General features: G+C 37.5%; 4 protein-coding genes and 1 non-coding gene across 6 annotated transcripts; 3 read left to right on the top strand and 2 right to left on the bottom strand.

Annotated features, from left to right (window-relative positions):
* The first annotated feature begins 61 nt into the window (after positions 1-61).
* Trnam-cau lies at positions 62-133 on the top strand. The gene has a single exon. It is a non-coding gene; the product is annotated as a tRNA-Met (tRNA).
* A 481-nt stretch (positions 134-614) lies between these two features.
* On the bottom strand, positions 615-7408 carry LOC117640648 (condensin complex subunit 1-like). The gene is made up of 19 exons (XM_034377448.1): positions 7301-7408; positions 6604-6734; positions 6378-6512; positions 6093-6268; positions 5766-5908; positions 5537-5687; positions 5211-5450; positions 4973-5134; positions 4711-4881; positions 4314-4624; positions 4032-4206; positions 3690-3943; positions 2293-3570; positions 2049-2188; positions 1836-1968; positions 1491-1755; positions 1202-1382; positions 1026-1118; positions 615-943 (listed from the first exon to the last, which is right to left on the bottom strand). The coding sequence occupies exons 2-19, from the start codon at positions 6722-6724 to the stop codon at positions 885-887; spliced, it is 4188 nt and encodes a 1395-aa protein (XP_034233339.1). The 5' UTR covers positions 6725-6734; positions 7301-7408; the 3' UTR covers positions 615-884.
* Positions 7409-7439: 31 nt separating this feature from the next.
* On the top strand, positions 7440-10236 carry LOC117640785 (actin-related protein 2/3 complex subunit 1A-B). Of its 2 annotated transcripts, none has more exons than XM_034377686.1 (9): positions 7440-7597; positions 7991-8233; positions 8321-8429; positions 8505-8810; positions 8924-9102; positions 9189-9292; positions 9411-9588; positions 9663-9730; positions 9836-10236. In XM_034377686.1, exons 2-8 carry the CDS (start codon positions 8015-8017, stop codon positions 9699-9701), a joined length of 1134 nt encoding a protein of 377 aa, XP_034233577.1. In that variant the 5' UTR covers positions 7440-7597; positions 7991-8014; the 3' UTR covers positions 9702-9730; positions 9836-10236. The 2 variants fall into 2 exon arrangements, with proteins under 2 accessions (XP_034233577.1, XP_034233666.1); XM_034377775.1 differs by having other exon boundaries at positions 7474-7641.
* A 552-nt stretch (positions 10237-10788) lies between these two features.
* LOC117640711 lies at positions 10789-14275 on the top strand. Its single transcript, XM_034377573.1, has 3 exons — positions 10789-11098; positions 11893-12024; positions 12124-14275. The coding sequence occupies exons 1-3, from the start codon at positions 10961-10963 to the stop codon at positions 13597-13599; spliced, it is 1746 nt and encodes a 581-aa protein (XP_034233464.1). The 5' UTR covers positions 10789-10960; the 3' UTR covers positions 13600-14275.
* A 275-nt stretch (positions 14276-14550) lies between these two features.
* Positions 14551-16052, bottom strand: LOC117640890 (ubiquitin-like domain-containing CTD phosphatase 1). The gene is made up of 5 exons (XM_034377906.1): positions 15827-16052; positions 15532-15716; positions 15253-15441; positions 15008-15166; positions 14551-14922 (listed from the first exon to the last, which is right to left on the bottom strand). Exons 1-5 carry the CDS (start codon positions 15984-15986, stop codon positions 14632-14634), a joined length of 984 nt encoding a protein of 327 aa, XP_034233797.1. The 5' UTR covers positions 15987-16052; the 3' UTR covers positions 14551-14631.
* Positions 16053-16422: the final 370 nt, after the last annotated feature.

The following is a 16422-nucleotide window of genomic DNA, read 5'->3' as shown; positions in this document are numbered from 1 at the left end:
GCCTTCTCTTGGTGTGCAACTTGAAAGGTTAATTCAAAATTAACCACCCCGCGGGCCATGAAGCAGAGTGGCGCAGTGGAAGCGTGCTGGGCCCATAACCCAGAGGTCCGAGGATCGAAACCTTGCTCTGCTAGTTTATTTTCTGTTTGAAGGCAGCGATAAATGAGCACTTAGAATTTTTTGCGACTGATATACATGAGTTGTTCTGTTCTTCGACAGGGTTTACTGATACTAGAAGCAAACAGAAATAATGTTGTGGAAGTAAATTACTGAAAATCATGTCTTCCATTTGGGATTCTAAATACCAGCTTACAGGAGAAGATTTTGAACTTTTCATTTGTTGTGTGTATGCAGGTACTTTCCCTTTACTCCCAAGATCTAGGATCTATATGGAAAGTTTTCCCAATTACAGCGAGAAAATGACAAAAACTTTTGTTAGAATTTACATGATTCTGCCACCGTCTCTTCGGCATTGTGTATCTAAAATGGGGAAAGGCTGATATTTATCATAAATAAATCATTTTTATTGAATATTAAAAGGAGCAAATTTGAAAGAAAAAACATGTAAATAATGAAAAATAACATAAATAGTCCTAGCTACATGAATAGATGGATAAGCAAGACATGACAGAAACGTTTATTAAGTAGAAAAACAATCAGAAACCAATAATATATATTTAAAAAAAAATTGGTTACATAGGTTGCTTAAGGAATTTCTACAAGCCACAATGAGATTCCCTAATAAGAAGTGTCATGGAAGTGTTAAAATTCATATCAGACCTATATTTTGATATGAGAGTGAAAACAGAGAGCAAGTTCAAATGAAAGGAATTTTCCTTATACTTTTCCTACCACATATCAACTATCAGGTAATGATGACTTGTTTATCTCCTTCGCCTTCGGTTCGAATGCCTCGCTTTTAACTGCGTTTGAGGAGCCACATCTGCTTAGAAAAGAGGGGAAAAGACATTAAAATGTTCTGTCAATGAACAGATGCTCTCATGATGAATGTATGTACTTCATACCTTGCTCACTATCAGCGTCTTCTTCGTCCTCTTCTGATGAGTCTTCCACAGGTTTCCTCCTGCCTCTCCTCTGTGCAGCTTGCATTCTCTTTCCTACAACCACAAAGCAAATAAATTTGTCAAAAATAAAATTGCAGGATGCTGACTTTCAGTTTTCCAAGTTTCAGTTTTCTTACCAACATCACTCCCCCTTTTCTCCTTTCTCTTCATAGTTAATCTGTTCTCTTTCTGATTGCTTCCATCACCATCTTCAGTACCCTCACCAGCATCCTCAGAATGACCTGCCCTAGCTTCCTCCAAGCCTAATCCCTTCTTCATGATCTCATCTATCTTTGTTTGCAGTTCTTCAACAATAATCTGCACAAATAAAGCAGAAAGAAAAAAGAAGAAGACGTTATCAGAGGACAACTAGAAATTACACTTAAAGAATAAGATGGAGAAAAAAAATTTGATGAGTAATTTTACCTTTCTCTCCGGCTTGTTTGTTTTCAGAGCTTGAGCAATAATGGATTCGAAAGCTTCGTACACCTTATTAGTACTTAATTTGTCAAAGTAGCATTGGAAATTTTCAGTCAAGCGCCGTAAGCTTCGGTCCGAATACTGAATCAAGGATAAGCAGAAAGCTATATCACTCCATTGCCTTTCAGTGGTAGAGGCTCTAAAGCGTTGGCAAAGCTTATCAACCAAGCTCTCCATCTGTTTATCTTTATTAATAAGAGGAAGTAAAAACCTGTTACCGGAAAAGTTACACATTATTTTAGTCAAATGCAAATATTGGTGCTCATCAATGAAGAAGACTATTAGACTTACTCTAATATTACATGGAAATGGTCTTCAGAAACATTCATGCTTGGATTAGACAACCTAGATATAATATCTGGCATAACATTGTAAAGGGTGTTTCCCTTTTTGGAGAGATCCCTGAAGAACTCTGAAGCCATCACTGAAAAACATTCAAGATAAAATTCCATATCTTCCAACAAATTATCAAGACAAGTTTAGCATGAAATAAACCAAGCATACCAGAAATTCTCTCCTCTGAGTCAACAATGCAGAGTGCCATGTCTGAAATTTGGCCACGAACTTTAACCATCTCATTGGTTATAAGGTGTCTAAGAACCATAATAGTATCAAGGCGGACACTATGAGATTTGTCTTGAAGCCTTTTGGATTTGAAAATACAATTATTGTCATACAGAATTTAAGAAATAAAATAAAGCACGTAAAACAGAAAATTTTAAATACATTATGTCGTTTTAGCTCTTACCTTGCATAAAGGTGCTTGGTCCATGGCTCTATAAGATTTGGAAATCTGTTGGCAAAGTCTCCGACAGCATAAACAAGATTTGATCGTATTTGTGCCTCATGTGACTTTTCCATCATAGTAAATACAAGAGGTAGATGTTCTTCACAAAATGCTGAAGAAACAAGCATTAATTTTGTCAATGAAGAGCTGGCAGTGCTCTGAAGCCTTTCATCAGAGTATTTTTGAGGATTGGTGCATATGGAAACCACAAGAGGACTCAACTTCGCCAGCATAGTTTCACTAGTTACAACTTCTGACTCACAAACATGGTTGATGTAGTCAGCTTCAGCATCATCAGCATTGATCTCTCCTATCTCGGCATCTGCTGAATCATCTTTGTCCCTTTTCAAGCGAGGAGTTTCTGAGGCACGGCTCAAGATGGATGAATTCAGATTTGCTTGACTTTTACGCTTTTCTTTGTTCTTATCTTTATTTTTATTCTTCTGGGAATCATCTCTTTTCTTTTCTGCTTCAGCTTCCCGTATTTTGTTTCTTCTCTTCAGCTCTCTGAAAACTTTCCTATCTAGGTGTATCCACTGTCTGAAGGCTACATGGCCAATTACAGCTACAAGTCGCTCCAACAAAAGAAAGGGTATATTTCCTGGGGCCTTTGTCTTGTCTGGACCTGAAGGGTTTAGCAAGTCATCAAAATTTCCTGATGCAGATTTCTTCGTAAGATCAGAAAAGGTACTTAAAAGAGCACCACATGTCTTGTCTGGGTGTTCAGAAAGTTGATAAATCACTTCAAATGCCTCAATGGCCATTGAGGTATAATCTTGTTCATCAAGTACATTATATCCATTTGTTAAAATAGAGCACAAGTCTTGAAACATCTCATGATCTTCACTAAGTGCAAAAGCCTCTTCGTTTGAAGATGCCAATGTTGTTTCTGGGACCAATTTCAACAAAGTACGGCAGGTCTCCTTCACCAGTCTGTAATCTTTGCGTCCTCTTTCACCAAAACCTACAGATATTAACACTGGAATATTGTTCTTCAATACGGAATGAGATGCTCCTCCGACCATACCCAGGAGAATAAGAGCAGCTCTGCTGTCATCCTCAGTTGTGTCAGGAAGTTTCATGGAGAATCTCTCCCACATAATTTGAATACACTCTTTATCCATATCACCATTTTTCACCCACTCGTGCACCAGTACCTCCAAAGCTGCTTGTTGATTCACATTTAAAGTTTTCAAAAGATGGGACAGATTTCGTACTATCTCACCAGCTCGGCTTCGTCTAAACAAAAAAAGAAATGCGTTTATGATTTCCAATTTTTAATTTAAAAGTTCTTATTAGATTACTTATTATATAAGGTTTCAGTTTTTATGAATGCATATTTCAGCTATGTAACTTACCCAGGAGCATGACTTGCAATTTCAATGTAAATGTTTCTATAAGCAGTGGCAACACCCTCTTTAACTGAACTTTCTGATGACCAAACTAACATAAGCATATTTTGAACTCCTGTCAGAGCACCCTTTAGTCCAAACTGATATGCAGCAGTTAAAAATTCTATTGCATCCAACATGACAGTTGGTTGAGCACAAGAAAGCAAGTTGTTTATAATACTTGTTGCAGTCTCAAGCTGCTCTGCAAATACGATGCAATCCTGAGAGAAGAAAAAGAAAGACCAAACGATAATGAACATGGCTTCTGTGCAGAAAAACATTTATGTGACAGACAGGAATGAAAGTAACCTTTAAATATTGGGTCAAAGTACGCTGTTTTTGTAACTTTTCTAAAGCTTCTTTATGCTCTGGAGTAAGGTCCTGTCTTTCTTCTCGTTTATTGCCTTCTTCATCAAAGTTGACAAAAATCTTACGCAAGAGATTATGAAAATAATCCACCTGCCAATCCAACTCTTTGTTGGCTCTAGGCAAAAAATACATGAGCAAATTAATAAATTTTAAAAGTTGTGAAGTGTCTAGAAACAGAAATAAGAGGTTCAGTTTCAATCTAATCTTTTACAGTATACACACCTTGGAGTACTGGCCTCAGATTGTTTTTCTGTAAACCTGAGTAAGTGGATTGCTTCAACATATCTTTCCCTTTCCAAAAAACGATAGATTTCTGAAATATTATCACCCATTGAATTGTTCAGATATTCTTCAGGAACTGTTTCATCTTCACCACTTGATAGAGCTTCTTGCAAAATAACTACAATTTTTGGTGAAATTTCTTGCCACAGCTTAGCACGAGATGGTGGTATTTTCAAGTTTACTTCTTTCTCTAGCACAACTAATAGTTCCTCTTCCTGATTGAAATTCTCTTTTAACTTTTCAATTTCCAACTGGAGAGTAAACAATTAGAATTAGATAAAATATCAACTTGCGTGAGTCACCTCTAATAAGCCATGGGGGAGAAAAGTTACTGTACCTTGTCACCAAAAGGATTACTTTGCAAAAGAGAATGATAAAGTTGTATGGCATTACGAGTAACAGTCCAACTGTTATCCAGTAGTCTATCAACTACTTGCTCTAAAAGCTGGCTAAGGCGAGCAAGGGGAATTGCCTTCTCTTGACATAGCCTTTGCCAGATTTTTAACACCTTCCAATCAAAATAAAAAATAGAAAGAATATTGTAAAGCAACAAAAGTATTTCACCACAAAAAAGAAAAGTTTATTATTTATGTTATTACCTTGCCACGAACAGAACCATTGGTGTCCAGGAGGTGGTCCTCAAGATGCTCAAAGAAAATGTTGCGAGTCTCTTTCAGTTCTTCAGAAAGATGTTCTCTAGCTAAAGTTGCAGACACAATCTCTCCCAAAACTCCAAGCACACAATTTCTCATCATGTATGACTAAAAAAAAAAAAGAGAGCTGATTAAAAAATGATCAATACCGCACTAGTACAGTAATACTTCAACTTTTACTCACATCGTTTTCTAGTTCAGGAAGAAGCATGTGCACAGAAGGCAACATGACTTCTGGACCTTCTTTAGCAACTTCAACTAAAAAATGTGAGCATGCTTTGATGCAACTGTTTTCACACGCAGCTGCTTCTTCAGTGATTTCTCGAATCATTTCACGCACAAAGTTCCGGCTGTGATATTCGGTGACAAACTTGACTGCTCCCTGAGCCAGAGTTTCTGGTAAATGTTCATACAATTTCATGAGCTGAAAGTAAAATCACACAAGTTACAAAGAGAAATAATCGAGGTGTACTCAGTTTCTTTCCAGTAACAATGGCGACAAAGATTTACCTGAACCATCTTTACTGTACAGCTCAGCCCATGGCCATATTTTTGAATTAATACTCCAAGTATATCAAAAATGGAATGTTTAAGGTGTGACAATCGTACTTGGGAAACTTGAGGGTCTTCTAAGGTTTTGTAACAACAATTAGCAGCAGTGCTGAAAAGGATTCAAACAATGGTACATTATGAAACAAGACACATTCGTTTTGAAATGTATGAATTTCAACACACTTACCTTACAAAATCTTCATCTGCCATAGGTGGATCCCACAACTTGGCCAAGGGTTGATGAATAAATTCATGCAGTTTTAAAAGAGAAACATTTCTCTTTTCATCCCAATCGAAATCAACAAAACTTTTCATAGCTTTCTTACGACTCTAAATCCATAAGGAATAAGAAAAATATATTGGTAATTTATTATTATCATTCAATGCACATTGAGGTTTATAACACACAAGGTGGCCTTTGAGAAATTGAAAATGGCATGCATGTACATAATTCAATGGTAATCTTTGGTTTGAAAAAAATTACAAGTGGTCAAACATTTGTTAAATAAAGTACCTTGGCATCCACTGCTAATTTACTGTCAGTTTTTGCATCAAATCTCTCTTCCAGGGATCGAAGGTTTTCGTATAACAGATACAGGTACATCTTGGCTGCATTCAATAACTTAACACGTAGATGCCCATCCATATTTTCAAGCATTCTGGGGAGTGACACACTCATTCCTGACATCCCTGCAGTAGAAAGAGGTCAAAATTTAAGAGATCCAGCAACAGAAAAGGAATAACAAAGAGAACGTAAATAATAAACACAAAGAAAAGCAAACTGGAATGATGAAACAACCTTTAAGAACTATATTGTGTGACATGATAAGATGTCTAGTATCCAGATCTCTAGACTGGTGCACAGCAGAAAACAATGCATCAAAGTGATTTAATATAAAAAGAAAGCCATCATCGGAAAATGCAGCATTGCAATCTGGTAAGGGATAAAGACCATTAATGGTAAATACATAAATAACAATTGGAAAAGAAAATTTCAGAGGGGCGAATCGAATCACTTCATTTACCTGCAAGTCTCCTCGGAACGAGATCACAATCAACAAGTTCCCTTACATAATATTGTCCAGGAGTTTCGGACGATAGTAGGTCCTCCCTATGCAAAGGGAAGACGAATAGGGGAGTTGCCATGGCAGGGAAACTGAAAAGTAAAATAAATAAACATGTACTAACACAAAGTGTTTGGGCGGGGCGAAAGCTTTTAGACTGATTTCTGAAGCTCATGAAATAAATATACAATGATTGATCATGAGTACCAGTGGAACAGTCTTAGGATATAGGGCCTTCACGCGAATGGTTTGGACGCTTAAGAGAACTGAACAGCTAAGAAAAGCTAAGGAAACACAGGGGAACCACATATAAGAGAAAAACTTATCATTTTGGATCAAGTTATTGGTTATGTACCCAAGAATAATACCAAAAGTGACAAGAGTTGATTACATGATTTTATTGAAAAGTCACCACGGTATTAGACAGGCCACGTAAAACACTTCAAACGTAAAGGTAAGCATTAACTCAAATACGGACAGTTTTTTACAAACAAACAAACAAAGCAACGGTTCAGTAGATTGAATGGCATTTTATTTTATTAAAACACCAACGTATCACAACCATGCATAAAATTTTATTCGTGAAATCAAAAATGAGAATTTTAAGAACGTGTCTGCATCTTCATTTACAGAAACATGACAATCTTATGAAACAAACCTCTGGAACAATAAACCCCGAACGCCCCAAGTGAGATTCTTTTAACGGCACAACACCAATTTGACGAAGATTTTTCCCGCGTCCGGCGTTCTCTCGTTTGAAATGATCGATTCAGCCCTCTACTCGAAAGGTGTCGAGAGTATTGAATTCGCTTACGACTCATCGTCTCCGCACGAGAGATCGTTCGTTGCCTCCCTCCCGGCTGTCAGTCGGTCAAATCAACATAAATTTTCAGTGATTTACAGGAATTCGTGTAGACGGACCAGAGTCCGCGAATTCCTGATCACTTTTTATGAAGTGAGTCTTATTTTGGCGTGCTCTAACATTTTCGCTTGCTTTTGGTAATTTGGAAATAAACTTATCTTCTGTCGTGGGGCGTTTCCGTCAGGGGTGAATCATGCGCCAATTTAACTGAAAGTTTACATATTTTTACGAATTCATAGCATATATCATGCACAGTTTCTACTGTAAGAGTTGTACTGTTGCTTTCAACTTTCACTAATACTTCTCTCCATGTTCTTAGAAAGTTGCCTATGAGGTTATGTTATCATTATCCAACACTTCTATTTTCTGACAGGCACATTGTCGTCTCCTATTCTATCCATACCCATTAAATATTGTTATATCTTTAAAATAAAACCCATGTTGCCTTTCTTTTTACCATCTTAATTTTTTTCTATTCTTGTGCAGCTTTGCCTTTCATTTCGTTGAAAAATGACTGAAAGATTCAGCTTTGGAGTCTACCCAATAACTTGTCATGCTTGGAATAAAGATCGCTCTCAAGTAGCACTTTCCCCAAACAATCACGAAGTGCACATCTATAAGCGAGAAGTTAATGAATGGAGACTAATCAATGTTCTCAACCAACATGATCTTCGAGTGACAGGAATTGATTGGGCTCCCAACACCAACCGAATTGTAACTTGCGCTGCGGTAAGTTATTTTTGCTACAGTTCTTTAGAATTTCAACTGAATTAATTTGTTAAGGCTTAACTAGTTGATAATTTTATCTCCCCTCAGGATCGGAATGCATATGTGTGGAGTCAAGGACCTGATGGTAACTGGAAGCCAACATTGGTTTTACTTCGTATCAATCGAGCTGCCACTTGTGTGAAATGGTCTCCATTTGGTGAGTATCTTTGGCTATCTTGCGTTTCGTGTAAAACTCAATCTTCACATGATTTTTATCTATTTCTTATTTCAGAAAACAAGTTTGCTGTTGGTTCTGGTGCACGACTCATTTCAGTCTGCTATTTTGAGAAGGAGAATGACTGGTGGGTGTCAAAACATATTAAGAAGCCCATAAGATCAACTGTTACTTCATTGGATTGGCATCCCAACAATTTGGTGCTGGTAGCTGGACTGACAGATTTCCGAGTTAGAGTATTTTCTGCTTACATTAAATTGTTGGAAGAACCAAATGATGATGGCAATCCTTGGTGCAAGAAGGGGGGCAACCCTGGAAGCCTGGGAACACTTTTAGCGGAGTTCACAAATTCACCATCAGGAGGTAGGCCATGTAACTTTTTATTCATTTCAGTGCTCTTTTTTTAGTTCTTCATAAAGAAACAACTTTATTTTATTGTTTAAATTGATACCAAATTGTTATTTTCTCTTTGTCAGGTGGTTGGATACATGGAGTTAGCTTCTCAGGTGACGGCAACCGCATTTGTTGGGTTGGCCATGATTCTTCCATTTCTGTAGCTGATGCAAGTCGTGCAATGGCTGTAGTTAAACTGCGGACTGAGTTCCTACCCTTTAACACATGCACTTGGGTGGGACCGAACAGTATTGTTGTGGCCGTGAGTATTGAAGGTGCTAACATGGTAATGCAAATTTCCTTTAAATGCATCTTTATTTCATACGCATGTTTTTACATGATTCACAGGGTCATAACTGTTGTCCTCTCTTGTACACTTATGACCAATCGGGTCAGCTATCTTACACTTGCAAGTTGGACACTTCTCAGAGGAAAGAAGCTGCTGGTCTAAGGTTCTTATATTTTTATTAGTTATTTACTCTTTTGCTGGCAGTGTTTTTTCTTTTCTTTATGTTATTTTATTTATATTTCATCATAGTAATAATGAAACTTTTTATTGTCCCTGTTAAGTGCTATGGCCAAATTCCAGAGTTTGGACCGTCAAGCTCGCATTGAAAATGACACTGCCTTGGAAACAGTGCATCAAAATGCTATCACATGTTTGGTTCTGTACTCTGGCTCCAAAGGTGCAGTTAACAAGTTCAGCACCACTGGTGTGGATGGGCAACTTGTCATTTGGGACATGAATGTGAGTAATTTTATCAAGAATTCATTGGACTAAAGAAGTGGAGTTATAATTTAATTTGTGTTTGTCTTTTCCAGCTTCTTGAGAAAGGCATTCAAAATATGCGGCTCAATTAGTATGGATACTTACTGAAGCTGTGATTAAGGTACAGCTATTGCCAATAAATGAATAACAAGACTGGTTTACATTCTTAGTTATTATTGTACCTACTGTTTTTCATTTTTCTTCTTGTTTTTATGATTTTTGACAGAAATTCCATTTTAAAGCCACAAATGTTATTAACAATATAATTTGTTCAAAGGAAGTGCCTGGCAGAACCTTCCTTGGCATTGTTATTATATAAGTTGAATCAATTGAGGTAGTTCTTAAAATTGCTACTTGTCAAATTTGCATTTCTACACATATAAGGGTGGACGTGGCTTCAGAATGAGTTCTTCAGCAATTTTACTCTTGTTTGTATAGTGCTTTCACTTATAACCTGAAATACCATAGCCATGGTTTACTGATTTATTTTGTAAGAAATAGTGTGTTTTCCTGTTTTTTGGAGTTTCATTTCATTTCTGAACTTGAGTATTTTTATGCGAGTGTTCAGATTGAACTAATGATGTTCTGTTTATATTAATAAATTGTTGAATATATTGACCAGTCTAATTGAGTTCACTTACATTGCCCTTATTTTCATGTTATTAGCCCGTCAAATTATTTCTAATTGACATTTTTTTTTTAAATTTAAAACAATTTTTTACCAAGTCTGAAGTGTGTAAATTGCACAAATGTCCATATTCATCTGTGTATTCAGCCAAGCAATAACTATCCTGAGCACACCATGTTTCTGCAACTTCCTTATTCCATGTCCTCATCAATATTTTGACATCTGGACCCGCACAGTGCTTGCGTCTTGTTGGAAATGAAAGTGTAGAGTTGGACGTTTGTTGCCACCACCAAGTACTGAAAAGAACCCGCTCCTCCCGGCACTGCCTGGCACACCTCGCACTGCTGTGCGGCTAGGCGCTAGCACTCATCCCGAATACGATTTCCATGATCTCTCTGTATTCCATTTCCATTTACCATCCAACGACCTACCCCAACAATATTTGTTGATGTACGAAAGTGTAATGCAGAACAGCACTTGGATGCAAATGCAACGCAAATCAAAGTGGCAAAGGCAGAGCGCCAAGCACTCACTCAACCCAACCCCCCTCCCCGTGCCCCTTTCCCCTCACCTGAGCAGCGCTCGTGCTCTGTCCCCTCAGAGCCCTCAGGCACAAAATTGGACGCTGCGAAGATTCAGGTGTTCTTGATATTTTGTCAAATGGCAATTGATTCTATCCTCTAGTCTCAATCGTAGCTGGTTTTCCTCTTATCCGTGGTCGAAATGGCTGATAGCTTAATGGATTTTAGCGAAAGGTGTCGTTTGTGTATTGAGCCCAAACGGCTGAGCATAGACATATTCAGTGAGGAGGGCAGAAGAATAAGGCTGAAATCTAAAATCAACAAGCATCTTTCATTGAAGGTACGTGTTAAATTCCGTTATAAATAATATGTTTTGAATAAAATAAATTTTGAGTTTTCTGCTCATTCATTATTATAAATAAAATAACTTCTTAAGGTTAGGGGGAGTCACATTGCACTCATTACAATTTGATTTATTTCATCTAAAATTGAGTTAGGGTATACTTATTTCCTCCTTTAGCTAATTCAAAATACATTGTGAAACTTATTGAGTACAGTTTTATGTACCAGAAAAATGTTTAAGTAAAAAGGAGGGCATGTATCTGCAACTTCATAGGGTGGCAGCAGCAAAATGCAAAAGAATATAGAAAGAGTTTGGTTGTTTTTTATAATCTACTTCAAGATGTCTTCTATTTTAAATACCTATGTTCGTTGTGTTCTTAAAAAGTATAAGAATGAAATTTCTCATTGCGCCACTTTGTTTATAATTTACAAAGCGGAGATGTAGATCGGTGGTTGTCGTGTAACCAAGAGACTGCTTCACACATTGTTAAATTTAGTTCACTTATGCTGCGTTGTAGTTAAAGAAATTCCATAGAACGTAGACATCTTGAACCATTATGCTAATGATTTTAGGTCACAACCTCTTTAAGTCTGTTCTTTTAACAAAATATAAAATCTCAAATCTGCCCACCGTTCTCCTTTGCCGCTATCCTCCTGAATCTCTATCTGAATATTCTCTGCACTATCATCATCTGAGGTCCCTCATTTTCTTTCATTCTTGAGCCTTTCCAGAGGATAAATATTTGTAATAGGCATTTCAAATGTTGATTCAGCATGCGTCCTTTCTTTCAGATATCGCAATCAGATAGATTGCCAAGCCAAATATGTTACCAGTGCCTCTTCAGATTGGAAACATGGGTCAGCTTTAAACAACTTTGTTTGGAGAGGGACCAAGTGATGAAAACTTGGTCACAATCTTATCAAGTGAGTTAAATTTTTCATCATTGACAGTTTATTCCACCAGCCAAATGTGACAGCATGGTTCTCTAAACCTGTTTTCGGTTTTGATTTTTTTCCTTGCAGGATGAAGCCTTTTGTGAAGTGGAAAGGACTTTCAATGGTGGACCTGGAATTTCTAAGAGCAGCAAGCCGAGACAGTCTGCAAATCTAGCCTCTAAAAGTTCTCAAGTACATTCTTTTCCAAGAGATTCTGAAGGTAGCAATGCCTTTGTTTCATGCAGTCTAATGGATGATGCAAAGAGTGACAATTCTGTGTGGGAGGTTGTGAAAGTTGATGATACTGAAAACGGAGACTGTGAGACTAGCAAGAATACTTCTCAAAACAATGTAGGGGATTCTATCTCTCCTGAAACTGCTAATATTGATAAACACGGTATTACTATCAGACATAAGTCTCGAAAGCCAAGTAAAGTTCGTAGCTCAGGTTCTGATGCAAGCAACGGCAATGATGTTGATACATCATGCACTGTTTTGCTGGGTCATCCTGTGGACCATGAAACTTCCTTAACATTATTTAGCTCAGTTGATCACAACAAGTCCTCCAATTCTCAAGACACTTTTCCAGTTGGCACAAGCCCTATTCCAGTGAAACGAAAGAGAGGTCGCCCTTCCAAGGCATCATTGTTGAGAGAGAGGGAGATGAAAAAACTTATGGAGCAAGAAAAGGCCTTAGCATATGCTCATGTGAATGACTCAAGTGACCAAGCTGAATCTGAGACAATAGCAAATGATGAGATATATAATGATGACATTGAGGAAGTTGCTATGGATGAGGCTAGTACTGATGAAGCTTTAAATCAAAAGGCTACTAATGAAGTGACTACTGCAGCTGCAATTACCGAAGAAGTAGTTGATGAACCTGACAATAGTGATGGAATAGTACAAGATGAGTTAGAAACACAGCCTGAGCAGCCAGTGGGATTTCGTTCTAATGTTGTAACTCAAGACTTTGCCCCCATTGAAAGGGACACTGGATCTGGAGTGACTGAAGTTGTTTTAGATGACCCTATATTTGGAAGCATGAAGTTCACTTTAAGTGTTGTGGAAATGGAGAGCCCAACATCAAGTCCTATCCCTACAGATACTTACAAGTATTATAACTATGCTTCAAGTAGTGGAAATATTAGCTCTGATTCTGGCCACAGAGAAGATTTTGAAGGATTTGAAAGCCCAAACAGTTCATGTGTTTTAAAACCACTGTCAAATGATGATACTGGCTCGTCTGCAGATGTAAACAGTCCTCCCAAAAGCCAGGATGATGTGACTAGTGAGCCTAATGGTACGAATGTTTCATCAGGTACCAAAAGAAAACGCAGCAGCTCTGCCTCCAGTGATTTTAAAGAAATTCCTTCAATCGTAGGAGCCAAGTCAAATCATATTTCAAAAAGCCTGGAAAATGTCAATGACTTGAGTGGTAAACAGTGCATGATAGATTTAGAAGAAAGGAATGCACATTCTGAGGGGGAATCATCTGAAACTACCAATAAACGATTCAGGAGAAAACCACCACTTTTTAAAGATTTCTTTGATGCTAAGTAGTTCTTTCCCGAGCAGTGGAAGATTACCTAGGGATGGACCTTTTTATTTATTTCAAATTTGTGCTATTCACCTTGCTATATTACGGTTTGAAGGAAATAGCAATAATTAATACTGCAACAAATGTACATGATTTTGGAAGGTCAAACTATTTTTATTTTTCCTGAAATTCCAATTGACTTGTAAAGAGCAGCCTGTTTTATATTTTAACTCTAATCTATCTCTTTTTTTTGTGTTGCCCTATGTGATTGTAGAGCTAGTACAAATTCCCTTGTTGTTCACTACTATTATCTTCTGTACAGCACACTTAGTTGGGACTAAGTGGCTTATTTATTAGGGCTTAACTATCTGTTCTGTTCTCTCCTTTCCCTTAGTTTTGAAAGAAAATTTACTTTTACTGAATCACATTCCTTTTCAGTATCTGTCTGAGGCCTTAATGAACTGAGGTGTTTCTCTTACTATGTACAAAGGGTATCTGCTTTGACTACTTTGCAAGTTCTGCCTGTGCTGAAAGTGACCTATAAACATTTTGTTTTTTGAATCAAATTTGGAATTCTTGTTAGGTGCGAATCATAGAACTGGTTTAGAAGTTTGAATGTCATCCTGTCTTGAGTATAATACATTCATATATGATGTTATATGGTACTGAAATATACTTAATACTTACAAGGGTAAAATATGTACTGTACATTTTTTTGTCCCAAAACAAACTCAATAGCTTCACACCTTGTGAAAGGAGACATGAAATGTACATAAAAGGCACACTTGCTGAACTGTGCTGTGTGCATTCACTTGATTGTAATTCAGAATATCTTTCTTGCAAGTAGAGTGTGCAGATATTTCAAATATTCTTACCATACAGCCATTAAGTTTTTCAAATTAATTGAGATGCACTGAATGTTACATAATATGAAAATGCTGCAAGCATGGAGGGTAAAAAAAAAAAACAAATACTTAAAGTGTCAGTCATTTGAGGAAAAGGTTTAATAAATCATTCAGCTTTTCATTTAGTATATTCTCCTTGAATCAAAGTCATTATTCGTTTTTGGAGTCACCATCTTGATGTTTATCACTTAAATAACGCTCCCAATGGCGGTGATCAAGAGAAGACAAATCTTCAACCTTAGAAATTTTTTGAAGATACTTTGTTAGCTTTAGAAGCTCACGATCAGTCTTGCGGTTCATATGGGCCTGGCGAAAAGGTCTAATTCGTAACCCATTGGACGGATTCATCAAAAAGTTGCGACGGATATCATCAAACATGATAGTATTTTTAGTAGAGTAGTATTCTGGGTACTTTCCCCATATAACACCTAAAGGTTTCACCTGCAAAAAGTACAAAACAAAGGTTTAATTAACAATACTCAGGAAAAATATACACAAAAATAATGAGAATAGAGGTGCCACATACATTAACAACACCATACTTGGGAGTGTGAACAGTAATCATTGCAAGATAATCCACATAGAACGTAATTTTGTAAGCTGGGTTAGTGGCCACACCGAGCAATTTCATTTTTTCCTCAATCCACTTCATGCTGGTTGCAGACCAGATAACAATATCATAATCCTGTTAAATATAAATTGTTATAGGAAAAATCATCATAGTTGAATGAAGAACTAGTTGAATGAAGAATTGAATGTGTCTCAGCATACCTTATAAGCTTCAGTTAGGAATTCATGAAGAAAAGGTCGCATAAGTTCGTACCCAGTCTCTGCAGGTGAACGATGATCAAATAGAGTGTAGTCAATATCAAGTACCAATAATTTCTTCCCTGGCCTTGGTGGATTTCTTTCAACAATCTTGTAGTCCGAAATTCGTTTAGTAATCTTTGACAGGTACACCTACAAACCAAAAATAAAGAAATAGAGCACTTCTGAAAATCAGCCAAGACACAAGCAAAGGAGTGAATTTATCACACACTCGGATGTTACCTCTCTATTGCAAATGTCAACCTCCTCTCCCTCAGGTATGTCAAAGTCATTGACAACGTCAGGGAGATCCTCTGGAGGAAGGCTCACCGCTTCAATTTCTTCTTCAAGGGAGCCCATCATCATAATCTTAAAGCCAGGTTTCATATTCATGGCCGAAAGATGAACTTCATCGTCCGGAGTCTTCCCTGAAAACGACATTTTCTCAGTAAATATCAGCAAAACAAACAAAAAAAGGCCAAACAGAGTTCTAACAAAAAGAGGTTAGAGCATGTCAACAGATTGGGTCCGTTCTCACCTTTGTATTTTAAGTTGAGCAGCTTTTGCCTCTCAGGGAGGACGCCAGTGAGCTTGCGAATGACATCCTTTAATGTGCCTACGGTGTCACTCGGAGATAAAGACTCTACTTGAAATTCTTTTCCACTCCATTTAACAACTAATTTAAATGTCGAATCCATTCTCCTTGTATTGTTTACTCATTAATGGCGTTTGGCCTACAATGGCGGGCTCAAGATGGCGACACCGTATCCGTATCCGAAACACGATTCATATTCACAGCAAGTATGAGAAATTAAAGCGGGACGGAGAGTAGAGTCCTGGACTGGGGCAGGGTTCGGGACTGGAGTAAGGCTGGAACTGGAGAGAATGGAGGAAGTAAGTTCGTTCACAGGTGCAAGAAGATCGAAAAAATAACAATATTCGATAAATATTTCAAGCAATACCTGCAGCAACTTAGACACACAGTTGGTTTAAAGTGTGAAATGCCACAACACGTGGGGCCTTCCCCTGATGGGCAAACTGGTTGTCCTAACTGAAGCGCGGATCCGGGATTTTTCTCAGGAGGGGGTAATGTTGCGATGTTTGCTTACTTACAGGGGCAAAGCCATGCTTTTT

The sequence above is a fragment of the Thrips palmi genome, unplaced genomic scaffold (genome assembly GCF_012932325.1).
Source record: "Thrips palmi isolate BJ-2018 unplaced genomic scaffold, TpBJ-2018v1 HiC_scaffold_1, whole genome shotgun sequence".
NCBI classification, from domain to species: domain Eukaryota; kingdom Metazoa; phylum Arthropoda; class Insecta; order Thysanoptera; family Thripidae; genus Thrips; species Thrips palmi.
Note: the sequence above shows the minus strand (reverse complement) of the source record. Positions and strands in the feature narration are given on the sequence as shown.